This window comes from Pagrus pagrus, assembly GCF_965226575.1.
Source record: "Pagrus pagrus genome assembly, chromosome: 23".
NCBI classification, from domain to species: Eukaryota; Metazoa; Chordata; class Actinopteri; order Spariformes; family Sparidae; genus Pagrus; species Pagrus pagrus.
In genome coordinates, this window is record NC_140205.1 from 11,820,985 (window position 1) to 11,842,299 (window position 21,315).

Sequence of the window (21,315 nt, forward strand, 5' to 3'; positions counted from 1 at the left end):
TTGTTAAAGTGTGAGCTGAATTAGTCAAGTCAGGGTGGATAAACGCTACAGGATTACCGCACAGTATCTAAGCATTTGAAGGCTCTGTTTTTAAAAAGAAATTCCCCAGCGTTTTACAACCTAATTGTTCACCATTCGTCTTCTTTACATAAGTCTGGAACAACTGATCTCTGCTGCAAGACACTGGAAAGAAGAAAAAAAAATCTAGGTGTATTTTGCTGATATGTTAGCTGTGTGTGAAATAAACTGTTGGTACCTATTCACCATATATTTTACTCGCATATGACTCACCATTGAAGTTGACAGCGCGAATGTGGCTGAGCAGCTCTTTGCCGTCGATGTTGGCCATGCGCGGGCAGAGGCCCGGGTACCCGTAGCAGAGCTCCCGGTGCATGCGGTGCAGGGCGTGGGCCATGGCGTACACAGCATCCATCACAAACTGAACCTTCCCCTCTTGCTCGTAGCTGGAGTCACGACCAACTTTTTCTAAACCTGAGAGAGGTGGAAGAAAGTGGTTAGAGGAGAAAGGAATGACATTAAAAAGGATACAAGAAAATTGTTTCAGTGTGAGCAATTTTGAATTTAAGTCAAAATGAGGATAGGGACAGTAGGCTTAATGCAAAAGATCCAGGGTTGGGGTTAGGGTCTGAAATTCTCTCTTATTTCACTTTAGGATTAAATTTGAGACTTCTGGCATTCAAGAAACGTTTCCAACCAGCGTTTAGGGAACAACATGAACACTTAAAATACCATCATTGAATGGCAACTCGAACCATAACTGTTGGAGAAGCTAACAAGGATGTTATCTTGTTATCTTTAAACTCTGTGGGCCATCTATCAACCTTTATACAGTATATCCTGTCCTCCGTGACACAATTAATGCCTCAACCTCAAACTGAACACCCGTCTTTTCCTCTCCATTACAGCGAGCTAGCTAGCCAGTGACAAGTGAATGAAACAACCATCAACACAGATACAGACGTGACAGGACAAGCACTGACTGAAGGATCCAGTTTTGAGTTCTAGTTAAGATTAGAGATAGGATAGGTAACAGCCATGTTTAGGAACTGCCTGTTTAGCCTAGTTGGAAAACTTTGACTACCTTTGAAACTTAAGACAGAACAAGCAGTCAGGAAATGTTTCGCAATGAGGCCCTGGATATAATAATGAAGCAATGACAGAAAAATAAATTGTGTATAATAGAGAGGAAAGCTACATTAGATAACAGAGACCCAAGTAGGAGGCAGTATGTAGACCTTGGCTGAGGAAGACAAGTAAAAAAAAGATGAAAGGAAGCCACCAGGTAAATATTACATCTAAAAATTTGGGTGAAGGAGAGAGAAAAAGAGGGATGACAGCCCAGAAAAAGAACTTGTGTGAGACACGTTGACCATCAGACAGGTAGCAGAGCACTGAGGGCATTCAGCCTGACAATGACAAATAAGTCCTCTCAGCCCATTCTCGCCCTGGTAGCGAAGTTACAGAGAAAAGAACAACATGCTCCTTCTTTACATCTTCTGAACCACTGATAATGGCATTTCCTTGTCTGAGGGAAAGGCAAGAAAGTGTTTGGAGAAGACAAAATAAACTCTGTCCTCTTTCTGAACCTCGCCACCAGGCCTCATGCTGAGGACTTCGCTACAGTTATATATTTGACCAATACAACGCATGTTTTGTTACTTGTTTAAGCACTAAGATGTGCTCTAGCGTGCTTCTCTTTTGTTTCTGTCCTGTCTTTAAAGCTACGTGGCTTATCTCATGAGTGCAGCCTAATTAATTACCACAGAGTTATGTTTAAGCTCATCAATTGGCGATGAAACAAATGCATATTTATTGCTGGCCTTCATGCTTGCGTGCATGCTCAGAGCACATGCATGCATGCATTCACACAAGTCGACACACTTATCTAACACGTACTGTACACGCATACAGAGGCACACACACACACACACAAATGAGCAAATAACATCCTTGTTGCGATTCATTGGGAGGGTTTTATGTAACAGCTCATTAGCATAATGAGCTAATGCAAGAAAGAGCAGAGGGGAAATAAGAAGTCCTTGGTGTGTTATGAAGGAAATCGGTAATTGATGATGGCGGTCTTTTTCTCTGTTTTTCATCAAAAGTTCAAGGAGTGGGACTACTATAGGAAATCCAAACATTGTAAATTCATCATCTTTCTTTTTATCTCCCTATCTTTCTGTAACTCATCGCTTGATGACATACTTTTTTGTTGTTGCTCCTTTGTGTTCGCTCCTCATCTCGTATTTTTGCCTCATTTCTGTCTCCTCCTTCCTCTGTCTCTCATATTACCCCATTCGCTCACCCTCCCCGCTGCCTGTCTCTTGGCTTTATTCACCCATTTCTTACAAGTAGCAGTCACCTTCAGGCAACACAAACCGAATCAAAACCCTGTCTGGGCTGAGTTGAATTAACAAGACCAGAGGCCCCTCAATCAATATGGGAATCCATAAGGAATTAATGGGGTCCTGAGAATGAAATCCAATCCACAGTTATAGCAGGCTGTTGGGTGTTTTGTATGCATGTCTGTATTTATGTGTTTGTTGTCAGTGGCGGTGGCGGTGGTGGTAGTGGTGTGTGCGTGCGCGTGTGTGAGAGCCCCAGTAGGAAGTTAGTCAGCATTGTCTCGGTGCCACGTGGTCCATCCAAGTAGCTGATCACTATGCTGGAGTAATAATGGAGCTCAGCTCCTCTCAATCCCTGGATAACAGAGCTGTACAGTACCTTTAAGTGTGTGTGTGTGTGTGTGTGTGTGTGTGTGTGTGTGTGTGTGTGTGCGCGCGCGAATATAGAAAAGGCATAGAGACAATGTCTGTGTATGCGTGAATAGAGAGGAATAGAGAACGAGCTTGCAGAGGAAAGTACGACTCTCTCTCTAAATGGTGAACTTGTATTCAGCCTCACACACTCACATTACCATCTCTGGTTGTCAGATACAACATCCTGTAAAGTGGTATCTTGTTTTTTTCTGTCTCTTGTGTTCTGCTCCTGCTCCAGGGGGTTGCACAGCACTTTTTACTGCTGCCCTGTTTTCTCATTCCTTTTTTGCACATTCTCCCTCATTCTGGTGCCCAGTAAAGCCACAGTCCTGTGGGTCTTGAAGAATACATCTGATGAGGCCAAAGTCTGATCAAAAATGTACCTTGGTAGGGAAGTATTAATATATTTTACTTAAAAGGTACAATATTTAAGAATTGGCCACCTGTCAAATTCATACTCAAAACAAATAGGGGGCAGCATATCACTTGAGTAGTCGCCAACTGTAGCTGCCGTTAGCTAGTTAGCTCAGTTAGCCGTGCAGCTAGCAGTCTGGATTTTGAGCTCAGGGACCAGCTTCATATACCACTAATGTGATTTTAGGACCAGGACAGGCAGTGGCTAGCTCAGTGGATATCTCTACAACACATAAACATTATGATGATTTTAGTTCATTTTTGAATGTTTTCAACTAAAATTCTTATGCAATGCCCCTTCAAGTAAAAGCACTAATAACATGATTTCAAACACTCTAAATCTTATGTAACTAAAAGTATGTAACAGGGAAGCTTGAAGTCAGTCACATTTGGGGGTACTGAGAGGTCACTCCATATAATGACATCATTAAAAAAATGTTTTTTACAGCGTCAACAACAGCAAGGAGATTAAGAGGGAGAGACATTCAGAAGACTCCCTTATAAAATATGTCAATTTTGTGAGTTGCTGAATTAGGAGAAACTTAATAAACCTTCTGAAATGCTGTATATGACAAATGCTTGACTACTTGGGCCTTCTTATAAATTCGGCATCTGTTATACAGTAAGATCTTTCTTTCTTTGTGGAAAAAATAACAATGTCTGAATATCGCAGTGATGTACATGTGGGAGGGATCCAATCACTTCCCCTCACTCGAGTACCAGGTGTGAACTGACACGCTTAGAACTGTCAACTTGTGATACCATAGGCACGTGTCAATACCGGGGATAAACAGCCTCGCAGTGTATAATATGGCGGCACGTTGCAAGTTTCATAGAGGAGACAAGCGGAGAAACCAGAGAAATGTAGAATAACAGTCAGCCTCATGAGGCTTAGGGTGAGGGGTTGGCATAGCTACCGTTGCTAATGCTAGCTGACGTTAATGTTCCCTTTCTAGCTCAGTAGATGTATTATTTTTTTTACAAACGATTTGTCTCCATAAAAATGTTATCGATATGACCTTTAAAACACTCAAGTGAAGAACAAGTAGGTAAAAAAAACTTAATTACCACTGAAAATGCAAACAGGAAAAACTGACTGCCTAACTCTACTGAGATAGAAACTAGACAACTTTTGCTCATGGGAGTTGGCCAACATGCTGGTCTGTGTATCACAACCTTTAAATTTGACATTTCATTAGTAAAAAAACAGCTGCACAAATGACAGTAACCTTTATTTATCCAGAGGAGGCATGCACCTACAGCCAACAACCTGCTCCGTATTTGTAATTGCACACATTCATACCTCAGTAGTTGCTGAGAGAGGGAGAGCTTTTCTCATTAGCTTCTGGAATTCTGGCCACAAGCCCAGTTTCACACGCTCACAGCCAAATCTATATTTAATTGTCTTTATTTCCTACCAGTAGACAACAAACTGTATGGTGTAAAAGTACCTGTTTTTTTAAGTCTACATGAATCTCTCTGTTTTGATTCAGTTTTTGATGTATTGTGCTGCTGTTTTTTTCGTCTCTCTAAAAACGTAATGGTGTCAGGCTATTACATGTCAAACAATACTACTGAGACCTTAAAGTTTTCAAGGGTTTAAAAGTCTTACCGTGCCCTGAGGTTACTCTGGTAACAGCCTCAGTAATGTGATTGATGCTACTTAGCTCAGATAAAAACCCTTTGTGCAGCAGGGTGCGGTGAATACTATATCGGACCAACCGCTGTGTGTTGTGGAAACAAAAAAAAACCAATAGAGAAGTGCAGCAAGGTGCAGCAAGGTGAAGCTAATGTAGCTAACTGACTGGCTAAGTAATGTAGCTAACTGACTGGCTAACTGCCTTGATGGATCCAGTTGGTGGTCAATTTACCGCTCTTGTCACAGATCTCGGTTGAACCACCCGCCTGATACAAAGAATGCAGATTTAACATTTAACAAAGAGTTTGTGGAAGTTGACAGGGTGTGTTTAAAGCACTTCAATCTATGCACAGCAGCAATTTAAATGGTACAAATCTACCATTTAAGTTATAGGCTGAAATAATTTAATTGTTCTCTGCAGGGATTAAAGTATTAAAACATTTTTGCTTGTCTCTTATCCATCTTAGTGTGAATTGACTCCTCTGAAAGCCGGATAATGGACTGCAGACAGAGTTTTCATAATTCTTGGTTTTAAGTGTGCCTTTGATGAATCTCTGTTTCGAGGGGATGTAGCCCTAACACTTCCCCTATATCCCAACAAGAATCGGGATACCCTACCCCTAGAAGTGAACGCACAAAATGGAGGAGTAGGGCTAAGTGGTAGGGGCACAGGATTTTAACCAGGGGGGCAGTGTCACTCTGATTTTCAGCAGGTGTTAAATATGCTTTAAACATAAGAGTATATTTATACATGGCAAACATAAGACAACACGCAGTAAATAGTACAGCGCTCAATGTATGTGACAATAAGACATATGGCATTTGAGTGTTTATTTTTGCACTAATGCTAGTGGAAACATTTGTGTTTGGATTTGAATGCACTTGTGTGCTCAGACAATTAAAAGTTAAATCTGTTACTATCCATTTTACACCTTTTTTAGTATAACAGTTGATTTGCCAGGAGTTGGATTGCCTTTGGGAGTCTTTACCTTCCAATATGAAAGCTCACACAGGAAAGCCAATTGACTTTATGTCCTTATGGCCATATGGCTTTTTGTCATAACACACTCATATGCAAGCACATAGCCTACACACAATTTTGTCCACCTATGCACACTCTCATCATCCACATTGGCTGATTATGTGCATCATCTGCTGCATTGCTTCCAGTGTATCACAGCTCAGTGCTGAATGTAGTTAAAGGATGCAATCTCAAAAACTAGTTATATAATAATAGAGCATGCTGTCTGCAGACCAATTCTGGAACGTCTCTATACAGGCTGACTAATCAACAGGCTGCCTAATATCCTGACATAATTACAAACCTAATTATTCTAATAGTCAGTAAATAGAGCTAAACAAGAAATAAATGAATAAATGTGTTCACAGAAGATCTTTTTAGCCATTGTCAACAAGTGAAGGCTATCCTTAAAGGGTAACTGCACCAATTTTACATGTTAAAGTGCGTTTACAGGTCTCTGGGAGTACGTCTGCATGTATGAAAAAAGCAGTATAAAGCATATTTGGGCTCTAGAGGAAGCTGCATGTAATCTGTTAAACCGACTCCAGTAGTGCAGTAGTACTCCCGAAGACCTGTAAACACACTTTAATGTGTAAAATGGTGGAGTTACCGTCTAATGCGAAGCAGACTGAAGAAAAAAAAAATTCAAACATCCATAGAAATGTTTAGAACTCCTACTGCGCCAAAATCCATTTATTCACGGTCCAATATATGCTCAATAGCCATCTTCAACAGACTACGGCTAAACAGGCTGCTTCCATTTGCGGCTTTGTAGCGCTAACAGTAAGCTGCATTGGCTGATTTGGCCAGAATTACTACCTCATGTTTGTTTCCACCAGTCAAGTAGCTGTTCAAGTCAGGTAGCGGCAGAACATTTACAGCATATTTTATCCCATTAGACATTTACGTAAAAATCCTATTGTAACTATTGTATGAATTCTTTAGTTATAGCCATTAATGTGTTTTGTGAGGTCATAGTGACCTTGACCTCTGACTTTTGGCCACCAAATTCTAATCAGTTCCTCCTTGAGTTATTGTGGACATTTGTCCCAATTCGAAGAAATTCCCTAAATACATTTGTGTTTGTGAGTGTTTACAAGAAACAGAAAACCTGAGCACACTGAATGGTTGGGAGAGAAGTCGATTAGTTTTACACTCGTTCAGTACATTCTGATACTTTCATTTGACTGTGAATACCACTGGAGTACATACTGTACAATATATTTAGGTGTTTTCTGTTTACTAACAAATATTGCAAACTCTATTTCTTTATATGTTATCTATTGTAATAGTGTGCAATATTTCTATTTTCTGGTGCAACTGCTGCTGCCCTAGTGATATTTGGAAACTTTAACTGTTCAACATCCTGCCGCAGAGAGAAAGGGGACTTCAGTTCACAGTGCTTTCTTAATGCTGTGCTCATGAGGGCTGCGGGGTGCTGTACTTTTAGCGCACAAAATGAAAAGACGCACTAGAACCGGGATGTCCAATTAAGGGTAACTCTAAATTAAACTATAACACTGTTAGTAGTACCCTGAAGAAAGTACAGCTGCTTTCCAAATGGCCTCAGAGTCAGGATGTCAGTAGAGGAATATTGATAGAGGGGTTTGAGTTGACCTTTTAAAACTGACCCATAAAATTGAGAATACTGATTGCAGTCATTACTTTGTAACCGGATTTGTGACCTTGTGACATGGAGTGTGTTTCTGAACAAGCTCATGTATCCATATGTGCACACACTTACACGTCCATTCGGAGGATGAAAAGCACAACAGAAGAGTTGTATTCTGAGCCGTAGATCACGAGATAATGAGAATCTCTCTGCTGTTCTTACGAGATGTGAAATGACACGATGCATCATTAATCAGCATATCGCAAGACAATGCAATCCGTGCCCTGAGACATTTAAACGACTGGTGCAGTTATGAGTTGTGCTAACTGGGAAAACACTACTCTCTCTGTTTCCTGGGATTGCGTCAGGTGTTGTAACCGGAGCGAGGGGTGGGTGTGGGTGGGTGTGTGTGTGTGTGTGTGTGTGTGTGTGTGTGTGTGTTAGGATGTGTGTGAGGAGTACAATACAATGCAGCTTTTATTGGATCTGTCTGGCCCATTGTCTGAAGCCAGTAACAGCCTGTCAAATCAATGAAGTGGCCCGCAAAACGATTCATTTCATCACTCACGCACATGAAAAGGTGCAAAATAAAGACATTTTTGAGTCTTTAACACACAGGTGTACTTTACAGTCTTGGTTTTGTGTGTGTGAAAGAACTGGAGGAGATACTGTAAAGAGGGATACAGGCTGAGAGGAAGGTGAAGACACAGAGATGGATGGACAAAATGTTTGTTCGTTAATATGCACCCTGTCTGTCTTGTACACATTACACTTTATTCCATTTTTCAAGCCAGCAGCTGTTAAATTAAATTCAGCCTTTCTGCTCTGTGTTAATGACATCGGAGACCACAGGCAGCTTGGGTTGGTTGGCTGCTCGGTAAGGGAGGTTTGGAATTGAAAAAAAAGGAAGACTTGAAAAACTCTGAGAGGCAGACGCGGAGATGAAAAGTGACTTTCATGTCTCATAAAAGATCTGCTCACCAAAACTGCACGAGGACGCAATCATCTCCATATCTGCCTCCGAGTCATTTTCATATTTTTTTTGGTTGATTATTTGTTCTCGACGCACGGGCATGCGAGGCCGGGCGCTGTGATCTGTTTCCAGATCTGTTTAACAGCGGCACTCATCTTGGTTCTGCGTTAATAAGAAGCCACGGGCACGGCAGACGCTCCGTTCAAAAAGTTACTTTATGATGAAAGTTTTCTTTGAAATTGAGATAATCTGCCATTTGTAGATCGCGACACCTGCTGATACAAACTGTATGGTTGAAGAGGATTTACACTTGAAAGTCTTTAGACGACAAAAGATAAGAGTTTTGCAGTCAGGACCCAGCACTTTAAAGACATCTTTGAAGATGAAGTCACGGTGGTACTTCTCATCATTATCATTATTCAAACTCGATACCGCATTGTGAAACGGACCTCTTTAAGTGTCTCTTTAACTACGTGAGGTACCACTTAAATCGTCTAACCTGGCACTTCAACATCAACGCAGAGGTGGTGGTGCTGTGACTCACACTGGTAAAAACATCAGGACCAGCGGAGATAACAGCAACCCAAATATAACCTTGAGAGTAGACGTGACGAGCCGAAGTTAAACACGGAAGGACCAGTGAATTCTTTTTGACCTCCTGAAGAATTCATGAAACAAAAATGGTTATTCTTAGTCATTATTTGCCTTTTGAGGCAAAGCATGCTGGATGCTGAGTTGACGGATTTTAGGGACTGTTGGTGGAACAGATGTTAGATAATGGAGTAACGTGGAGAAATGCATAATTTTCTAATTGAAACAAAAGGCTGTTGAGGATTAATCCTTCTTTTGCTATAATCAAACTGTCAGTTGTGTTCAGTTATGAGTTTCTTCAAGGACAAAACGCATCAATTTCTGCACATGTATCAATCTGAAGGTGACTTTTAAAAGTGTGCATACTTATTTTCAAAAATCTTCCAGTTGTTGGTTCAGGCCTGTATTGTATGAAAGTATAAAATAAAAATCCTCTTGGGCAGCAGTTTCTCAAGTCTTTGTTGTGGGAGTTCTTCAAAGGTATTCGAAACTTGAACGCACCAACAAAGGCCCTGCTCATGATTGTACCACCACACAACAACAGTGGTACTTTGATAAATATAAAGTGAACAAAATGTTCATTGCTTCAAAGCTTCGTGTCTGTGCAAGTTGCCTTTTACAACCACAAGTGAAACAACTTTTTATCACCTTTCAATTGCTTCCCATTATCTGTCTCTCTTATGATGGTAGTGTCTTGTAATAGGGTGACTGGTGTCTCTATCACTTGTCACTGCTATCTCCACCTCGATAGCAAAATGCGACCTTTGACTGAAATAGATATAGAGATGTAGAAAACAGGTCGTATCAGCCCCACTTCCCACATGACTTTATGTTGCTTACAAGGTTCAATATTAGTAGGCAGGTCAGCTCAATTTATTTGACTTATTAAAATACTCTGCTCATGGCGGTCTTCCGAGTGGACAGACTGTTAAACCAAACTCCATTCTAAAAGCGGGCGTTTTAAATTTTGCAAATAATCCATGGTTCATATGCCAAACCATGAGGTCACGGATCACTTTAAATCTATTTTTCCTTCTTTGCTGCAAAGACATGTTTTTAACTTGACACAAGGGATTAACAGGAGTCTTGCTCATGTAAAGATCTTCGCGATAAAGAAGCTATGGCGACTATGTGCACATTCTCCAAAGCGCAGACAATTAATCCTGTTTTGATTCTGATCGAGGAATAATTCAAATAACAGTGTTTCACTTTTGAAAGCTGTCTTTCATCCTTCCACCATCATGATGTTGAAGTGTTTTTTTCAGACAAAAAATTTAAAGCCAGCCCCATATATCTCCTGCTTCATTTGCAGGGCGGCTCAACGACCACTAAAATATGTGCCTTACTGGTGAAGCCAATGCTGTGTCTAATACAAACACAAACCAATACATTGAGGCAGTGAGGTGAGGCTAATGCAGCGGCGCTGACTGGCTAAGTGCCTTGATGGATGCCTTCATGGACCAGCGTTTGCCAGCCAGGTTTTACACAGAGAGTGATTGATGGCATCACGGCTGACAGACAGACTAATGATTTGGACAAGCTCCTTAATTAAACATCAATTAGGAACACGCATTCAATTCCCTCCTTCTCCACTCCTTCGCCGAAAAAGACTTTTTTCTTTTGCTTTTTCCTCTGTTTTCTCAGACGGGCTCACATACATATACACGGATATTTATTTTCCCCTTTCAAGATGCTGATGAGATGAATATGGGAATAATTAAGTGAGAAAATGTATTTATAAAGCTCCAGATAATGCAAACTCAATTCAGATGGTGATGAATAGATTTACATAAAGGTTGCTTAATTAGCTTTTCTCTCATTTATCAAACATGTCTGAAAGACATCAGGGAGATGACAGGATAGGGAAAAGCTGCCCACAAACGCATCAGAACCCATAGACATTTATAAATCATTGTCGTGACAAAACAAACATATGCAGCTATTTTGCTTAAATCTGTTTTTGTTTATGTGTGATAACGTAAGGCAAGAAAAAAGCGATCTACCCGCCCACAAAAACCCACACACTCACATGCAGAGTTTGCTTGTTATAACTATACTTGTCTGGCTCGGAGCTAGCTTCAGGGCTAATCTGCCAAGATAGAAATGAATAATCAATAGGAGGGAATACGAAATGAGCATCAGACAGAGATTCGGCTTTACATGATTTGACAAGAGAGCACTGAAGCCAAGGCGTATGTCAATACGCCTTGCTCAAATACCAGCCACTGGATTGAAGTCTGTTTGAGAATGTGTGCAAACGAATGTGTGTGTTTCTACTTGTTCCATAATTTACGCCTAAGTTTTGTGTGTGAAGAAACCGAGATCGACATCAGGAATCCCTTAAATATCATTCATCTGGTGAGTATGGATGTGTGTAGAGACGAGATCAAAGTCGAATATCATTGTTCAGAAAATGTTTGTCTGAAAGGTGAAAATCTATTGTTACAGCTTGAGTCTTATTTTTGTAGTTACGGGCATAAGTTCTTTTAGTTTGATTATTGAAACCACATTTTTTTAGGTAAATCTAATTTCCACCATCCCCGAGATGTTGGGCGCACAACTAAAGCAAGTGCAATGAGTCAAAGTTGAACCAAGTTGAAGTTGGACTGTAAATTTTGATGGAAGTTTGAGCACTAACTTCCACGTCTGCCTTCACCTTCTCTGTCCAAAGAAGTTTTGCCACCCTGGGCGTCTGTTTAAAAGGCAACTTACACCCCCTGATATCTTGTTTTTGCTGACCTCCAGTGGTTTGAGTTCACACCTCGCTGCACTGATGTAGAAATGTACGCCAGGGTGTGTCAGTACACCATGGCACCCCTTGTGACTGTGGTAACAGGTGCAACAGAACCATGCTGTGTGCAGTCACAGGTAAAAAAAAGACTTTGAAACGTTCATCCAGATAGTGCAGTGAACACTGGGGTTAAGTTACTGGAATGAAACCTTTTTGATCATCAGACTGCTTGTGTGGGCTGCTGTGGCTCAGGAGGTAGGGCTGCTCAGTCGCTGATCAGATGGTTGGCGGTCCGATCCCAAGCTGTGGCTGCATGTGGAAGAATCCAAAAGTCTATATTGCTGTTGCTGGCAAAGAAGTATCACTAAGATGCTTTGTTAATGAAGCGCTGTAACACTCCTGATGGGCAGGTCAGCACCTTCAGTGGCAACCTCTGCCATCATGTTATGAATAAATGAGTTACAATTTTACCCGTGTAGTAATATTCTGTCTACAATTCAGTCAGGACCACTTTGTCAAAATCTTTATTTACTTGCACAAGTTTCATTTGGCGGTATGGTACTGTTCTGGGACCCCCTGCTCTTCCACGCGTTTGCGTGGAAAGCCTGAGGCAGGAAGAGCACACCTTCCTGCCCTTCACGAGCCATCATGAACGGCATAAGCAGGGAGCGCAGCAGCAAAGAAAACCCAGACAGAGCAGAGCAACCAACAAGATACAATGTAAGATTCATAACAGATGAAGGGGGGAGCTGGGGTGGAGGTGGGTTGCAAAAAAGCCAGCAGAGGAAGCAGCAAGTGAGGTCGGGCTAGAGCAGTTTAAATAGCGCGCTCTGAATGCAATTTCCCAATAGGAAATGGGCACGGGGAGTCAGCTGAGCCATCAGCTGATCTGCTCCGTGTTGACAGCTACGCTGTTGATGCCGATTTAGAGCTTGACGTCGTGGCCTGCCAGAACTAACGCTACGCTTGATTCATGTGTTTCACAAAGTAATGAACCTGGCCCTATCCATGCTTGGGAACCTTGACTGAACTTTTCGAGGATTCCCCTTTCATATCCATCATGATACTATCACCTGTTGCCAGTTACCCTGTTTACCTGTTAAATGGCCTAAACAGGTGTTTCTTGAGCATTCAGTGTGAGTATACTTTCAGAAACATAATGATTCTCATATTGTTCTTCAGAAGGATCTCTGGTTCTTTATAAAGCTATCACTAATTGATGAACCTCTTTATTTAGTTGATGGTTCTTTGTGTACTTTATGTGGTTCTTTAAACAGATGGATGGCCAAAAACTATGAACGTGTACTTGTTATTCAACATACGCATAAATGATTTCATTTTAAAATGCTCAAAGACCAATTTATCTGCAAATACCATTTCTAAAGAACCCTTTAAAGAGGTTCTCTATTGAACCAGTTGGGTCGACAAAGAAGTTTCTTGAAAATGGTTCCTTCAAGAACCATTTTGCCGATTAGCCATTTTTGGTTCCAGAAAGCACCTTTATTTTTCTGTGTGTATTGTGTTGAGGTAAGACATTAAATATATTGTCTTTATTGTGTTCAATATGTCAAACAAGACCTGCAAACTATCACATTTTGTTTTCGATAGCATCCCAACTTTTTGCAAATCAGGGTTTGTCGAAATGATTGCAACGACTACAACAGAGTGGTCATGACACAGAATTATGGACTGTCTAATTGTCATGTTGACATGTTTGGGTTATTTACTGTCTGAACTGATCTCTCGTTGAACCTGCACTAACCTTCGCCGCCCTCAGACCTTCCTGTCAGACTGCAGCATGAATCTTTTCTGCTTTATAAAGAGCGATTGGCTGCAGAACACCACTTTTCATGAATAATGTGATGCCACAGACGTATGTGGCTAATATATATTTCATCTCTTTATTATTACTGGTATATATTACTGCTGATAGTACACAGAGCTATTATAAATTATTCATTAGTCATTATTCATATTATGCTGAATCACTGTCTTGGCACCATTCAGCTATATGCTCACCAGCTCTCTCTCTCTCTCTCTCTCTCTCTCTCTCTCTCTCTCTCTCTCCCTCTCTTTCCCTCTGCCTTCAACTTTTTTTAATTTCCTTTTGTCAGTCCGTTCTTCTCTTAATCTCTCTCCTGCACAGCTTTCACATGAACAAATAAACAAGAATTTTCGTTTGTGCCGCTGAGGGACTGTTTTATATCAGCAGGCCTCCCGTCTTTCTCTCTCGAACAACATATATATATATATATATACATATATATACACATATATATATATATACATATATATACATACACACACACACACACACACACACACGCACGCACACACACACACACACAGGGGGAAAAAAAGGCGAAGGGAGAGATGGAACAAAAAGTGACTCGAGTAAAGGCAGAAAAAGTGCACGATAACGGCAGCGGGAGAGGACAGGGAGAAAATTGAATCAAACAAGACAGAGGGATGGGGGGAAAAAACACCTAAACAAAAGTGGGAATGAGAGATGATAAATAGACGGTGAGTCCATGGAAGGGAGGTTAGTGGGGAACAAATGAAACAACAGAGGAGAGGGAGGGGGAGGAGGTGGAGGTATGCAGCTGAGAGAGCAGGTATTACTGAAGAGAGGACGAACCGTAAAATCACATTAGTAGAGCAGCACTTGTTCTCCTTAGCCTGCAACAACCTGTCACTGCATACAGAAGTGTGCGCGCGTGGATACATTTGCTGTTACGCTTCACATGTTTTCATTGAATCCTTACATTTAAAGGCCTGCACATGAGACAGGGGGTACAAAAAGGGAAGAAACACCAGTGGTAAATGAGGTTCTGGGCTGTGGACCAGTAATAAACAAGCCCCCTGTTGCTTCAACAGATCAGCTAAACCACTCATTTGGAAGAGAGAAAGTTGGTCAAAATCACTTGTGTTGCACAGAAGAACATTGCCAAATTGATAGTGATGATGAAGTCAGCTGGCTGCAGGGCTTTTCTTTTTCCTATCATGCCCCCTTCCTCTGGAATAACCTCCCAGCTGACGTCAGACAACCCTGATCTACTGACGCCTTGAAATCAGAAGTCAAAACGCACTTCTTTGACTTAACTTTGACTGCTAGCTTCTTCAGTGGGTCAGTCTCAGTCTCAATGAGTCTCTTACCTGTAGTATTTGAATTCACATTGTCCTGCCGATGAGAAGCAATCTGTTTATTCTGATTAATACTGCATTTCTCTAATTTTTCTTTTTGTTTTCTGTTTCCACAAGCTGCAAGCTGTCTAGTAGTGTTTTGATGGCCAGTATTATGAGTAAAAAAGCTCATAATAACAAACGTGTACATCTGTATTGTTTCAGTGTGTCTGCCTTATTTAATTTGTGTGCTAGAGTAGTCCCGTGCCTGTATCCATTTGCAGGTGTGTATCAGTGACAAAGCTGTGTGTGACTGGGCCACAGTGAGCAGTAGCTCACCTGGACCTGTTGAGATGGATTACCCTGCGTGTGTATGGGTGTGTGTGGGACTTAACGGTGAAAGATGGGCAGCTCAACACTGACGCTTTCAAGCACACAGTCGTGCCTATGGCAGCGTGCGCATCCACACAGATGAAGTCTGTGGGCGCACATTACATACATGCTCGTACTCTGTGACGGCATCTTATCAATCAGCCTTGAGTCACTCACATGCACATATGTGCCATCTAAGAGAGCACTTAGATAACCGTGTCCTCCACAAGAAGATGAAAAGGGATCATTCCACTGCAGCTTAATGACACTTCATCTCACCTATACTGAAAAGTAATGGCCGCCATGAGTCACAGAACAAGGTGTGTCTGTCGCCATCTTCGTCTCACGGCCCGCAATCCGTCTGTCTGTGCCTGTCTGTCTCTAATTGTCCATCTGTGTTTGTCTCCATCCGTCAGTCTGTTCGGCCCTGAAGCGGTTTCACATGGAAGGGAACAGTTTATCCAGCCTGCGAGCCTGATAACTCTCCTTCCCCATCGACCTCGTTAGGGTATGGTCTATTTGGGGAAAGCGAACATGCGGGGGTTGAACGCGTGCATGCCTGCGTTAAGTCAGGATCTAATTAACTCCTGGAATTGTAGCATCTCATGCAGACACATCTATGCACACATCACTGGATTTTTGCATCTAAAAAGCAGATTTTTAAGAGAGTAAGAAAAGCATCCTCATGTTCAGAAGGCATCAAACTATCGCCCAGTAGCCTTTAGAAGATAATTTCCCCATTAATAACACTCTGTAAAGTATTAATATTTTATGTTAAACTAGGGAAATGTAAAGCTTTATGTGTGTGTGTGTGTGTGTAAGCATTTGATAATCTTCTGTTTGCCATGAAGTTACAGCACAACCTTCATTAGGCGGCTGCAGAGGGATCCACAGTCTCATGGTAATCTCACTAATCAGGAAAAGTAGACCAGAGAGCTTAAACTATTTTGAGAGGATTTTCACTTACAGTTTGCACTCCCTACATCAGTCCTTTATAGTCTCTTTCTCACCTGGAAGAGCATTTCAATTTCCTTTCATGGGTGGCGAAACACTTTTCTTACGAGTCTGACCTCATTTGTTGAGGCGTATTGCTCGTTTCTGACCTGATCTCAATTTTTGCTTTAACTTGAGCACACATAGAAATGTCCGTTGTCCATGTAATGTCACGTATGCATTAAGAGTTCCAGCACTTAAAGGTGCATTGTGTATTTTTGGGAAATACATTTTAATCAGAACAGAAAGATCTTCACTGACTCTCTTTGTTTTCATGACTGAATAAACTGAATAAACAAACTGACCTTAAAGAACAACACAATTTCAAACTGTTTATATTCGGCGGACCCTGCCACTCCTAGCTTTAAACAGGGGTTCTGGGGACCTTATTTTCCTCTGAGAACAGCTTGTATATTCAGCATCAGTATTGTAAATATTAAAATTCTGAATTTGAATTTCTTCTCCCAAACTACATAGTGCCCCTTTAAGTCTACTGTAAACCAAAGTGATTCTGCATTGCTTGGTCGCTCTTCACTGCCTGTACCCACACCATGTGTTCCCCCCTGTTCAGTCGGGTGAAAAGACCTCTGACTGAGTGTTATTGGACCCATTAAACCTTGATGTAACACTAGATTCACTCATAATAAGCAACGCGAGCGCAAACTGTACAGCCACATAAAATACACATTATCACAAATAGCTCTACAAATAGCTCTTCCAAGATATCTAGCCCATCAGGCCGAAGTAAAAGTGCGCTTTGTTTACAGAACTAGCTTTTTATTGTCACGTTTACAATGAAATACAACAAAATGACACAGCTGATTAGGTTTCGACCATGTGGGCAGTCTATGACTGAGCTCTCATCACTGAGAGTGAGAACAAGCAACTGTGAGTGAGTGAGTGAGAGGGAGGCAGACAGAGAAACATATATTTTAGAAATAGAAATAAAAAAATAGCTAAAAATGAACTACATTTGGCATTTGTTGCATCAAATTCCTTCTTTAAAATAATTCATGGTGAAGATGTATAAAATACAGTTTAAAAGTTAGTGCTGGGCAATATATTGATATTATATGTGCTATCTGGCCTTTTCCTCTAAAAGGCTGCATTAAAGTGATTTCATTTCCTCACTCACAAGATTGTTCTGCTTGTTCTAATTCTTGCTTTTACCCTCTCAGTTGTTTGGGGAGGGTTTTTAAATACATAAAAACTGACTGTACTGTTAAAAATACATCCATTACTTGTTTTCATTAGTTACTGTTTGCAAGCACATCCAGTCACTCAGCGAGACTTTGATATGACAGAACTTTTATTCATCCTGCTGAAAGGAGACGTGACTTCTCATCATAACAACTACCTGACACTTGTCAACGCACACTAGCTGTGGCGTTTTTGCAAATCTGTTTTTTCATTGTGACAGAATCCTCTGCGCTTGCAACATTAAAGCATCATTATCTGTTTGGCTTTTGACACCGTGGGATTACATGCATCTTTCTCACTTCTCTTCTTCTCTCTCTCTCTTTCATTCTCTCCCCCTTTATGTGCAGAACTTAGGCCACTGTCGAGGCCTGTCTCAGTTTATGAATTTAGATAAAACCTATATTTTTGTTATTTGCGCATCCCTTTATTTTTCTTCATTTTTAAAGGCAGAGGGCAGAAAATGTTTTACAGTTGCACTGTGATGTACCAGAATACGTTTGCTACCGTTTATGAATCCAGCTGTATTGTTAACTATAGCTAATATTTGGGTAGTTTTTTTGTTTTTGTTTTATCCATTTGGCCTGGAAACCATCAAACCAATTTGGCATCACTGACATCACAATTTTGTTGCATCATGGTTTTTGAGGTGTATGGTCACAGATATTGTGATATTTGATTTTGTAGCCCAGTCCTCGCATTTATGAAGTGCTTTTGAGGAGATTTCAAAATAGAGATACATATTTTGCTGAGCCCTACTGAAAGTTTTTATTCTAAATGTTAAGCTTTTAAGGCTCTGAACACATTGCCCACTGCAAGTTCTGTTGTCGATAATTATACAGCGCTTTGTCAATACTGTATCTCAATATGCTCCTGTATTTGACAGAGCAGGAAGGTATATCAGACCACAAGTTAGAGTTACGGGGTGAGAGAAAGTCGTACAGAGAGAAAGTTGAGCGAAGATTGGCAGTCGGCAAAGTAAAGAAAGATCACAAAGGCCAGGAAGAGGGAAGATAAAATATTGGTGTACTTCCCTCGAGAGTGACACAAACCACACAGGAGGAAAGACAAAGAAAAAAAGGCAACAGTGTAACAACCTTGTTTCCTGCTCGCGCTGCACTTTAATTCCTGTGTGTGTACCTGAGGCTTATAGCTCCTGTCACAACCAATGTTATTCACTGGTGGAATGGATCCATTGATGGGCCCGGGCGGGGAAGTGTGTGGACAGAATGTGTGTGCGTGAGTGCGTGCACGGGCCTTTCATGCCTAGTCTCTGCCCTTTTGTGTGTGTGTGTGTGTGTTTGGGTCATGCCTGCCCAGCTGTGTTCATGTCCAGCCCAAAGAGCAGGGAAAAGTCAGTTCCACAGAGCAAGGATGATTTAAGTGAGCAGCCTGTTCAGAGGTTCTTCTGCCTACCTAACAATATCACAGAGATTATAATTAGAGTTTAATTGAAAAAGTCAATAAAACTTTTGTTTTGGTGAAAAATGTTTGGAGCTATGTTTTTTGACAATTTGTGTTTAAGGCGTAGGTATACATTTCGGTTGCTTATTTTTCACTGATTACTACACTACGCAATTTTAATTCTACTTTTTGTGGCTGTTGTGTTAAGTAACACCACAGGGAGGCTAGAAACCACTTAGTGGAAGCTAACGCATACCAGCCAACGCTCCCAATTTCCCTACTTTTAACCCTTTCCTCCCACAGGTGCTCCCAATTGGTAATTCTTCTGGTTAATCTTCTGATTTTATAGTGATGCAAATGAAATGGTTCTTCCACAGTTTCTGTGCGGGATGTGTCCCATGGTGCCTGGCAACCCAACCCAGAACCCTGCCTGATGTGAGTCACTTTTCACTGTGCCAAGGCCTCCTCTTAGTTTGTGTCGGGGTTTAGGTTTTTGGTTTTGTTGTTTCCTGCTTTATTTTGGTAGATTCATCCTCATGTGTCACGTTTAAATGCCACTTCATGTCTTAGTGTTTTTCCCCAAAGTTTTGACTGCCCTATTAGTTTTACCTGTCTCTTATTAGTCTTCCCTCCCTTGTGTTTTTAAGTGACAGTTCGTTTGTTTCCCCATGTCAGTCCTTTGTTCTCAGTTCTATGTCCTGTTTATACTCCACGAGTTCCTGCCTGTGTTCCCAGCGCTTCATTGGTTTGTACTTCATTATTTATTGTCGGATTTGCCCCTGCCTGCTGTTGTTTTGTTCTTTGGATTACAGCTTTGCTTTATTCAAGCTCGCTTTTTGTTTCTTTACCTGCCTGCCTCTGTGCTTTTGCATTTGGGTCCTCTTTTGCCAAACTGAACACTTTGCCTCTGATAATGGATGAAACAGGTCCCAAGGAGAAGAGACATGCTTCCAAATTTCACCCGACTTGGTGCCACTTAATGACATTTGCCTCCAGTGTCACTTGCTTGACTTCTTGCCTCCACTCTGCAGACTGCGGTCCTGATTTTTTTGCTTCCTCTTCTCGTTTTTGAAGGTCTATCTGGCAATAATGGCTCTTCAGAACTCATACTTGTTTGAACTTGAAGATTTATTTTGCGATGCCAATTGTAGATCTTGACTTTTGATTGCTTTTTGTACTTTTTTTTTGTTTGTTTTTGTCATTTGTTTTTTTTAAATATGTTTCACTGTGATTGCAAAGAGTCATTTTACTTTTATATCCTTGTATTCATTCAATAAATCTGTGATGTCAGGTTATATGGGGGCAGGGGCGTTGAGGCTAGCCCATTTGCCAATATTCCAGAAAATCTCTTCTTTTTCACAGCCTGATGTTGGAATGAATGTTAATGGGGATCAAATAAAGAACTACAGAGTGGCAAGAACCAGTCGGAGTGCGATTCTTTTACTGTGTTTGTATGATATATTGACTCCTATCTGTCTTCTGGGACATTTAAGTCTTCTCTTTGCTCCATCCCACAGAGCATGATGGGATTAAAGGCACATTTTCCCATAAACTGGAAGGATGTGGAAAATTGCAGCTAAGTCACCAATCACATCTGAGATCAGTCATTTATTCGATTCATTTATATTTCAGCCTTCATCAGTTGACTGCCATTTTACTCCAATTAGGCGCATCCTGTTCTGATCTGTTCGGCTCAGGAAACTGATCCGAGCAAAACCAAATTCGAACAACCATGACAGCAAACCATGTGTGTGAGACAGAGCAAAGACGGAGCTTGCAACATGTGTACTGTATGTACCTGCATCCCGATAGAAACGAGGCCAGTGGGATTTGCAGATCTCGTTAATTAACCTGAGTTTGTGCACTCATCCACGATTGTATCTGCAGCCACCGGGCATGTCAGTGTTTGCGAGCATGTAAGTGTGCATGTCGGCTTATCTGTGATCTGGCGTCTGCTTCAGTCAGCTTCCCCTCGGGCATCAGTTTTACCTGACTGCATGCTTTCAACAGAACAGATTTTATTTCAGTGTCTGAGTTGTCCGGGCTGATGTGCTTACGAGCATATCAGCCATGCCTGAGAAAAAAAAAGGGCTTTTTACTTCACTCAGAAGTTCTTGGATTTCCTTTTTTTTTCCCTTGTGTGCTTGCTATTCTTTTTTATGAAATAACAAAAGATGAAGGTGGAGGTAATGTACTGTAAATAAATTATTAGGATAAATTTGCTGGACTAGAGAACAGATGTCTGGGTTCAATGGTAAAAGCAGCAAGAACTGTTTTTTAAAAAAAGAAATCACAAAAACCCCTCTGAAAGATATCTTATGACAACTACAATGGTGTATGTGTGTTTTTACTTTCCACAGAACATTACCATTAAATATGCACGAGCTTCACATAGCTTGTTTTGCACTCACACAACAATGAAGTCAAGAAAGTATCGTGCAGGTGGGACAGAAAGACGGGCACAA

General features: G+C 41.1%; 1 protein-coding gene across 6 annotated transcripts in view; it reads right to left on the reverse strand.

Annotated features, from left to right (window-relative positions):
* Positions 1-21,315, reverse strand: part of grm8a (glutamate receptor, metabotropic 8a) — a 251,995-nt gene that overhangs the window by 51,251 nt on the left and 179,429 nt on the right. For all 6 annotated transcript variants that reach the window (XM_084345622.1, XM_084345621.1, XM_084345623.1 and 3 more), the window contains one exon: positions 292-492. In XM_084345622.1, the coding sequence (XP_084201748.1) occupies positions 292-492 (201 nt within the window). The remainder of the gene's footprint in view (positions 1-291; positions 493-21,315) is intronic.